The sequence below is a fragment of the Microtus ochrogaster genome, chromosome 19 (assembly GCF_000317375.1).
Source record: "Microtus ochrogaster isolate Prairie Vole_2 chromosome 19, MicOch1.0, whole genome shotgun sequence".
Classification (NCBI taxonomy): Eukaryota; Metazoa; Chordata; class Mammalia; order Rodentia; family Cricetidae; genus Microtus; species Microtus ochrogaster.
The window spans coordinates 26,086,866-26,096,888 of NC_022021.1; the positions used below are offsets into that span (position 1 = coordinate 26,086,866).

A 10,023-nucleotide genomic window follows, 5' to 3' on the forward strand; every position below is an offset into this window, starting at 1 on the left:
TTGCACAAACATAATACCTTAATTAAGAGCAGAAATAAACATATAACAAAACTGACCTTAAATTTGTATCAGTAGACCAAGACCCATACCAATGTAAAGTATTCATCTCTATAGCAATTTCAATTAATTAAACTCATAATATCAGGACCTCTAATTAGCTAAATTTTCTTTGCTATTGTATACAAAGTATGAAATCTATAAAAATCAGTTCCAAAGTTTATATAAAATGATGTGTTTTGATAAACATTCATTGTTTTCCTGTATGTAAGAGCCAAGTGAGATAGTCTTATCAGGTATGAAAATTGGGGCTAGTAGTCAAGCAAGCTTATTAACTAACCAACAGTGCAGGGTCTTGGCTCAATGGCTGATAATAAACCCAAAACCAAGGCACCTCAGAAGCAGTTTTTCTTCAACACAGACAATTTTAGCTCCATATTTTTATTACTTTGCAATTATACTGTAATTCCATTCCTCACAAATATGGCTATGCCCAAGACTCCATCCCCTGGGGTCAAATCACACATTGCTTGGTAAGGAAGGTTGGATTCAATTGATTTATATATCCTTAGGTCCTATTCTTTTTCCACCTTGCATTTTTTATTTGACAATCTCAAACATGTATACGAAGATCAAGTCCATCCCCAGCTCTTCCCTCCTCCCACTCTGCCAGATCTCATGTACTCTGGCTGATCTAGAACTTTCTATGTTATGATGTAGATCAGGTTGGCCTCAGGCACACAGAGATCTGACTGCTTCTGTCTAAAGAGTACTGTGATTTACTTTGCTGTGCACTTAGACTTTGCATAATTTTTATTGTGATTTTGCTCATTTTATCAGTCATTCACTGAAACTTTTCTTCAGACTGTTACATGAGAAAAATAGCCTAAGCAAAGAACATACTTCCGGGGTCTCTGGAATATGTTCTTCAACGTTTTCCTGCCCGTGGGTAGTGGGCCTTGGCCTGAGAAGGTTTAGTCTGTGATGATGTATGCTGAGTAGATCTAGGTTGAAAAGGCTTAGATTGGGGTCTATGTGGCTTGAACTGAGTAGATGTGGATGGGGAGGGTTTTGCTTGCGAGGGCTGGGGATGAGTGGGTTTAGCTTGGGAAGGCTGGGGATGACTGGGTTTAGCTTGGGAAGGATGGGGATGAGTGGGTTTAGCTTGGGAAGGCTGGGGATGAGTGGGTTTAGCTTGGGAAGGCTGGGGATGACTGGGTTTAGCTTGGGAAGGCTGGGGATGAGTGGGTTTAGCTTGGGAAGGATGGGGATGAGTGGGTTTAGCTTGGGAAGGATGGGGATGACTGGGTTTAGCTTGGGAAGGCTGGGGATGACTGGGTTTAGCTTGGGAAGGCTGGGGATGACTGGGTTTAGCTTGGGAAGGATGGGGATGACTGGGTTTAGTTTGGGAAGGCTGAGAATGAGGGGCTTTAGCTTGGGAAAGCTGGGGATGAGGGGTTTTTTTCTGAGGTTGAATGGGCTTAGGCTCAAAGTGTTTGACCTGGAACTTGGGTTGATGGGAGTTGAACTGGCAAGTAGATGAAAGTTTACTCTCAGATGTGGACTGAGAGCCTGGCTGGAAAGCTGAATCTGAAGGCCTTCCCTGTTTAATCCTTTGAGATCCTTGATGACGAACAGGTATTTTTGGTTCTTGAATGGCTCCTGCTGGCTGACAGGACGGAGGGTGAGGGTACTTACTATGCGATGTTGTCCTCACAGGGTTTCTAGTGTCTTCACTCAGCTGCAACCCCTGGGCACAGGCTTTCACAGCCTGCAGCTTCCCTGCTACTGTTCTTGCTTGCCAGCCCAGAGAATGTGAGTGATCTACATGAGAGACCACCTGTGGGCTCTCAGGATGGTTCCGCACATGAGGAATTTGTCTTTGTGACCTCCCAAATGTTCCACTCGAATGATGCCCCCGAGAAGCTCCTGAAATTTTCATGAATCCTTGCCCTGAATAAAATCTCCAGGGTCGGAAGTTCCGAGGATCAAAGCTTTTCCCTCTGCCACGTACCCTTGTATTCTGATGGGGCAAAGGATAGAACCACTTAGCCCTCTGCTGTGACCCAAAGTGGGGGCTCAGAACCCAAGGGGCTCTCAACGGCCCATGGTAAAAGTTACTTCCAAATGTGGTCGGCAGGGGCCACGGGTGTACTGGTGGAGGCACGAACACTGGAGTCTGGTGCAGATTCTGAGCATTCTGCCTGTCCTCACATTGCATTCCAGGCTCTCTGACTGGCACCTGAGCTCGGCTTTCAGATGGGCTTTTTGTCTGACTACATGTTTGCTGGCTCTCACCTCCAGTCGTACTGGGGGAAAGTTGAATATCTTGAGGAATTTCAAAGTCTTGGTCTACCTGAATGCCCAGCTCCCTGGCCAGAGAGGCCATATCTTCTAGGGACACATATCTAAGCGAAGAGGACATCACTTCCTGGAGGGCAGCTTGAAGGGCCTCCATCGTCTTCCTTCTATCCCCAGCTTCCTCCACTTCCCAAAACAGTAACTGGGATGGCTTCAGTCTCAGGATCCTTTGGAAAATCTGAGCCTCTTCACTCTCCTTGGCCTGGGGACCAAGGACAAAGTAGCATCTTTCAATAGCATCTTCCCCTAAACACGTGAGCAAGTCCCATTCCCTCTCACCAAGGCAGTCGGTGAGGAAGAACACGGCTGAGGAAACTTCCACCAGGAAACCAAATTGAGTCCAAAAGCTTTCAAGATCTCCGCGAAGGTTGGTCACAGCAACAGGCTTTTGGAAAATATGAGGATTTCCCCTTAGCTCCTTGTCAGGAAAACACCATGTCACCTCCACCAGGCCATCAGAAATTTGCCGAGGAAGCACAGGAACGGACGGATCCTGATGGAGAAAGATTTTGTGCGGTTTCTGTGGGGAGGAGCTGAGCAATGTGTTAAGGATTCTGGACTTGGAGAAGCTACAGTGTCCTAGCCGCACAAAAGAGATGACAGGCATCTTCCTGAGACTCAGAAATGCTTCTGTTTCCCTGGGGGGGCCCTCTGAGGACTGCGCTGGGTGCTGCTGTAAGTCTCTCATGGCCCCCAGCATTAAGATGCTTTTGTTGCTTTCTGCATCTGGCAGCAGCAGGGGAAGAGCGAACTGGCACTGGTACATGTTTGACAGGACTTCACGCTGCAGAGAGCTGTCTGAACAAAGCATGCAGGCACAAAGGACGTCAAGGGGGTTGATGGTTTGTATGTCTCCAATTTCTAAATTCTCTATCCCAGCCAGCAACTCCTCGTTGCTCTCTTCATCCACCATCTTGGGCTTAAGAATAAAGTCTCTGGCTGTCAAGTCTAAAGCCTGCACTTTCACCAGGAAATTCCAAGCTAAGTCTCCCGGAGTCTCAGGTGTCCACTCACTTGGTCGGTCTATGGAAAATTGCTTCACAAAGTCTGGGAGAAGCTTTCTGCTTCTGTCCATGTTCAAACAGGACAGGACATGGTGGAACACTCTTTTTCTTCCTGTAAAGCAGAGAGGACTCATTATTGCCTTGTTCAGAATCTCTTTCCTGCCCTTAAAAGTACGTAATTGGCAATTTCACCTCCCAAAGTTGAAACAATACAAAATGAAAGCCTCATTTCACCGCCCTTCCTGCCCTGTCCTCCGTCTACGAGGCCTACTAATTTGACATAGTCTATGTCTTAGCCTGTTCTCTGTTGCTGTACTACAGACAATGACCAAAAGCACTGGGGAAGGGAAGGAGCTAAGTCAGCTTATCTGTCCCAGTTATGGTCTACCAGAAAAAGAACTTCAAGACATGAACTCAAGGCAAGAACCTGGACGTAGGAACTGAAGCAAAGGCCACAGAAGAAAACTCCTCACAAGTTTGCGTTACATGGCTTGTTCGGCCTGCTTTCTTATACATCTCAAGACTACCTGCCTTTTTCTCTACAAGTGTTATTCCTAGTAACTAGAAAAATATATGTGAAAATGGGAGATAAGGGTAAAATAGAGACAGCATGTAACTTTTTGTGGGGGTGGCACTGCCCACAGTGGGCTGAGTCCTTCCACATCAATCATTAATCGAGAAAATGCCCCCCACAAATATGTCTACAGACAAATTTTATAGAGGCATTTTCTCAGCGGGCAAAGGTGTAAGTCTTACAGCTCTGAGGAGAAAGTTTCCCCAATGCAAGTATTGCAGCTCTGAAGTGAAAAGCGTCCTAACAGTTGGGAGCCAAGGAATACCACAAGTTATACCACACAACAAGCCTCCCACAGATTTACAGGGAAAAAGACAGAAGCAAGAAGCAGCAGAGAACTGAGTGGGAGGCAGGCTTATATAGGTTTCTTGGGGGTGGAGATTTCCATGGTGGGGATTGGTGGAATTTCAAGTCTTGAGCTCAGGGTGAGCACAGGGATTAGGGAGGTTTCAAGTTCAAACTTTTTGCCTGGCAAAAGATGGTTAGTAAGCTAGACAACCTGGGTTTCATCCCTTGGAGTTACACAGTAGAAGGTAAAAAACCAACTCCCACAAGCAGTCCTCTGACCTCTGCATACATGCCATGGTACACACGCTCACACGCATGCTCATACACATGCACATGAAATAGAATGTAATTCAACAGATTAAACAGTCTCTCAGAATTTACATAGTGGGCACTCCCCCTTTGGAATGCCTTATATTCTTTGGCACTTTCTTCACTCTCCCTCAGTAAATCTATCTTTATTCTGCTTTAAAAAAAAAAAAAAAGTTACATAGTTACATGCTGTCTCTATTTTATCCTTATCTCTCATTTTCAAGTATATTTTTCTATAATAACACTTAAAAAGAAAAATCAGAGCAGGTTTTACTCTTGACAGATGGCAGCTACCACAAGATGTTTCATCTCTTTTGTTTTGTTGTAACCAAGAGCTTGAGGAAGGTGTGTGTGACAGAGTTTCAGGCAGCCAAGTATGGCTTTCATCCTTCTGCCTGGACTTCTCAAATGCTAGAATTTACAGACATGGAGCACCATGCCCTGAATAACATAAGGTATAAGACCTGGTCTTAAGGTAGAGCTTAGCTGGTACAATGCCCATCTAGAGTATATGAAGTCGTGTGTTTCATCCCCAGACTGGAAAAAAAAAAATAGGAGTGATAGCACAGTCTATGATCCCAGCACTTGGGAAACAGAAGCAGAAGTACCTGTGTTCAAAGTCATTTTTAGCTACAGTGTAAGTCTGAGGACGGACTGAGATACATACGACCCTGTCTCCAAAGAAAAGGTTCTCGAGCTACATGTTTGGTAGAGCCCACTCCTGTTGTGTGGAATCTATTCTATGTTTCTGTCTCACATGAAATACTTGTGTACTTTTAGTACAAAAATCTTAGTGTTGTAGGAGTGTGTGCGTGTATAGATGTGCTTGCCATGGAATGCATGTGACAGCCAAGGGTCAGCCTTCAAGAGTTGGTTCATTACTCTACGTTCATTTTTAATAAACCTATACTTTCAGTACTCAAAAAAGAAAAAGGTTTGCACACGTCAATGTCTCTTGGTCAGGATGGTGATCTATTGACCAGGTCCAGACATCCTGAGACCTTAACTAGGCACTGAAAGTTCCTCAACTGATGCTCTCTACTTAGTTAAAACTAAAAATTGCAAAACCCAATTTTTTTCTGGCTTTGAAGCCACTAAAATTACTAAGGTGCTTCAATCTGAAAACAGAAAGTACTGTCTAAAGTCACTGGCTAGTGGCTGGAGACAGAGATCAGGCAGTACGACACTTGGCTGGCATGCACGGAGGTTCCATCTCTAGCACCAAATAAAATCACGTGTGGTGATCATGCCTGTAATCGTACAACTTCAGAGGTGGAGACAGGAGGATCAGAAACTCAAAGTCATCCTCAAGTACATAGTGACTTCAAGACTATCCTGGGTGTCACAAGACTCTGTCTCATGGATCTGAAGCCCACTCTGCAGGAAGGTGTTTATGCCTAGTACTATGGACGTGGTCAAAAGCTCATAGTTAGGGAGGGCATAGGCCCTGCAGGAGAACACGCTACTTCTGTTGTGCTGAATGAACATGCTGTCAAACTGCCTCATGATGGATGTGTATACCCATACTCTAGTGTTGCCATCAGCCTTGGTCAGAAATGTCTCCTTCAAACCAGGCAGTGGTGGTACATGCCTTTAATCCCAGCACTTGGGAGGCAGAACCAGGCAGATCTCTGTGAGTTCAAGGCCAGACTGGACTACAGAGTGAGTTCCAGGACAGCCAAGGTTGTTAGAGAGAAACCCTGTCTCAAAACATAAATAAATAAATAAATAAATAAATAAATAAATAAATAAATAAATAATTTTAAAAAAATCCCTGTGCAGCAAACTAGTTAATACAGAGTCTCACAGCTGGTTAAGGTTTGGGAATAAATGAGTAGCTAGTGCTTAGCACTTAAACGAATACCCACATGATCCCTTCCACGGCACAGAGAGCATGGTGGACAAAGGGGTAGATGGAGACAAGGGCCGAAAAACGCTGTCTTCTAGGCAAGAAATGGCCTGAAAGCTGTCCTCTGACCTCCACCCCCCCAACATACATACGTAGATAGATAGATAGATAGATAGATAGATAGATAGATAGATAGATAGATAGATAGATAGATAGAATGTAATTAAAAGGCTGGGTACTCATATAAAAAGGAAGAGTCTCTGGGTGGTGGTAGTGCACGCCTTTAATCCCAGCACTCAGGAGGCAGAAGCAGGCAGATCTCTGTCAGTTTGAGGCCAGCCTGGTCTACAAGAGCTAGTTCCAGCACAGGCACCAAAACTACAGAGAAACCCTGTCTTGAAAATCAAAAAATAAAAAAATAAAAAAAGGAAGAGTCACATCTAATATTTTGTTTCACAGTTAGACATCTTCGGTTGAGAACAATTAATTTCTCTAGATCAGCTAGCATGAGAACTTTTTCGTTTTGTGTTTGCTTTGAGACAGGACTTCATTAGCCCAGACTGACATCAAATTCCCAGTCTTCCTTCCCCAGTATCAGAATGTTGGCATTACCTGCATGCACTCCCACACCCAGAGAGAGGATTCTGAATGTTCCCCAAAGAAATCATATATGTCTGGGCAAAAGCTAAGTCAATTACCCTGAGCTGATTAGCACACCTTGTTCGTGTTTACCAAAACGTTATATTTGTACTCCATAAACATGCAGGTCACTGTGCATCAATTCAACTAAAAATGTAACTTTAAAAATAAAAAACATGTAAGAAAATGTGTAGAGATTATATACAGGTCGCAGGCTGCTTTCTTTTCTTTCTTTCTTCTTTCCTTTTTTTTTTTTCTTTTTTCTTTTTTCAGGTTTTTCAGTGTGCAGTCCTGGCTAGCCTGAAACTCTGTGCCTCAGGCTGGGCTCAAATTTTCAGCAATCATCCTGCCCCAGAATGAGCTCCATCACGAGCCACCAAACCTGATTCACTATGCCATTTTAAATAAGGGGTTTGAGTATTCACAGATTTTGCTAGCCAGAGGATGACATCAAATCTATTTTCTGGTCCTGGAGAGATGGCTCAGAAGTAAGAGCACTGGCTGCTCTTTCAGAGGTCCTGAGTTCAATTCCCAGAAACTACATGGAGGCTCACAAACGTCTGTAATGAGATCTGGTGCCCTTTTCTGGTGTGCAGCCACAACACTGCACACATAATAAATAAGTCTTTAAAAAATACATCTATATTTCCATTGGATCCTGACTCTTTCTACTACACAACAATCTCCCACTTCCCAGACCTGGGAACTCCTTTGTTCAGCATCTCCCACCATACCCCAGAGAAAACCCATGTGATGTGGGAGGTGATGTATATAGTGAATATGTTTTATTGCCATTGGTTAATAAAAAAGCTGCTCTCAGCCAATGGCTTAACAGAGTAAAGCCAGGCTGAAAGAGATGTACGGAGAGAGTAGGAGGAGTCACAGAGAAGCCATGTAGCCGCCAGAGGAGAAAGAAACAGCCACCAGCTGGAACCTTGCTGGTAGGCCACAAACCTCGTGATAAAATATAAAATAATAGAAATGGGTTAATTTAAGATATAAGAGCTAGCTAGCAAGATGCTTAAGTGACTGGCCAAGCAGTGATTTAAATAATATAGTTCGTGTTTGACTATTTCAGATCTGTGCAGCAAGGAACAAATGGCCTCAGCCAACATCCGTGTAAAAAAAAAGATTTCCGGTTAGTGGATTAGCCATATCATGTCTCCTCCCCAGGATGCCTTGACACCTGTGTAGCCCACTGATAATCTGTCTAATTAACTACACACTGTCGCCATACCTTCAGTGTTCTCCTCCTCCTCTTCTTCCAATGAAATGCCGCTCTCTGGAGCCTCGTAGCTACCTTCTTCATCAGAAAATCTCATGGTTTCTTCATCTGAAAACCCCATGGTTTCTTCATCCTCCTGCTCCTCTTCCTCTTCGCCATCATATACAAAGCACTGTAGGTCATCTGAGGCCCCTTCCTCCACAAGGGTCTCGATATCTTCCGGGTACCCAACAGACTCTTGATATTCCCCTTCTGCTAAGTACAGAGAATCGTCTGGCTCCTCGTATCTTTGCTCATCATTTAAGTAAGTGATACTCGTTGGAATGTCATATTCAGCTCTTCCAACTGAATGCGAGGCCATGATTTGTGGTGTGCCACACCCCTCCTGATTCTCCCTGGAGGATCCTGAAGTTTCCCCATTGTTACTTTTCCAATGGACACATTCTTTCTCTTCAGAGAGCAGTGCAATTTCTCCATTCTCCAGAGTTCTCCTCCCAAGGGAAAAGGTGTCTGCTGAACCCCTGCTCACTCCCACAGCCGCTTCAGCCCCCTGCTGTGCGACTTCTGAAAAGAAAAGATTTCATTATTGCCTCTGTTTTTTTCCAAAGTAAGGATTTTAAATTAACTTAAGTCTCAAGTCCTCAAGCATCGCCTTTTTTTCTCCTTCCTTTCTTTCATACAAAAGTTATCTGTGTTGCCTGGGCTGGCCCAAACACTCGAGCTCAAATACGTTCGTTCCTAGTCCTCCCCGACTGGCTGCGGCTATAGGAATGCAATCAGTCTCTCTTCTTTATCTCACCAGAAGATCAAATGCCAATTGTGCATGATTAACCAATCAATTATCAGAACTAACTTTCCAGAGAGGAAAAAAAAAAAATCAAAGCAACTGCTGCCTCTCAGAGCAGCTTCACATGGTAAAAAAGTAAAAAGAAGTCTAGCTGTTATGAATTAATTATATTAATCCATATTAATATGCTTAATTAACACTTGTATTAATTATGCACTCAATGTAACCCACACTCAGATTTCTTTGGGCCACTGCTAAGGAAATCCCAGTAACTCCTAATGAATGAGCTGATTGCTGTGTTGGAATAGTGTATTCTAGAAATAGCAAACTCTGTTTCTCCAGGCACATGAGGCTTGTAAAGGTTAGTTTTTAACTGTCAACACAGCTTAGAATCGCCAGAGAAGAGGCTCTCACGTGAGGCGTTCTCTACATTGGGTTGGCCTTTGGACGTGGCTATGGAGGACTGTTTCAAATGAACTGATGTAGGAAGGCCCACCCCAGCCACTGTGGGTGGTGGTAATCCCTAGGCAGGGGGTCCTGAAGAGCAGAAGAGTCCAGAAAAGAAGTTGAGCACGAGCCAGCAAATAATAGCCATTCTTTTGTCCCTGCTCCTGACTGTAGAAAGGATGGGACTAGCTCTCTCCTGACAGCCTCTGTCTCCGTGACTCCTCCCACAATGATGAACTGTAGCCCGGGATTATGAACTAAAATCACCCCGCCTACATTACTTGTTGTCACAAATTACTTTGAATACAGTAACTGGAAAGGAAGCTAGAACAAGGTTTGGCCTGCTTTAAGGATCATAAACATACACTGTTTTAATCTAAGCCCTATCTCTGTCATCCCTTAAAATCATCCTGGGTCTTCTTTTAGTATATTACTTAAAAAATAGAAAGGAAGCCGGGCGGTGGTGGCACACGCCTTTAATCCCAGCACTCGGGAGGCAGAGGCAGGCAGATCTCTGTGAGTTCGAGACCAGCCTGGTCTACA

The 10,023-nt window shown here is 44.1% G+C and overlaps 1 protein-coding gene across 2 annotated transcripts in view; it reads right to left on the minus strand.

Moving 5' to 3' along the window:
* Positions 1 to 68: 68 nt before the first annotated feature.
* Card6 (caspase recruitment domain family member 6) overlaps positions 69 to 10,023 on the minus strand; it is a 21,308-nt gene continuing 11,353 nt past the window's right edge. For both annotated transcript variants that reach the window (XM_005356739.2, XM_026783819.1), the window contains exons 3-4: positions 8,259 to 8,810; positions 69 to 3,474 (exon numbers count right to left, since the gene is read on the minus strand). In XM_005356739.2, coding sequence (XP_005356796.1) covers positions 926 to 3,474; positions 8,259 to 8,810 — 3,101 coding nt within the window. In that variant the 3' untranslated portion in view covers positions 69 to 925. The remainder of the gene's footprint in view (positions 3,475 to 8,258; positions 8,811 to 10,023) is intronic.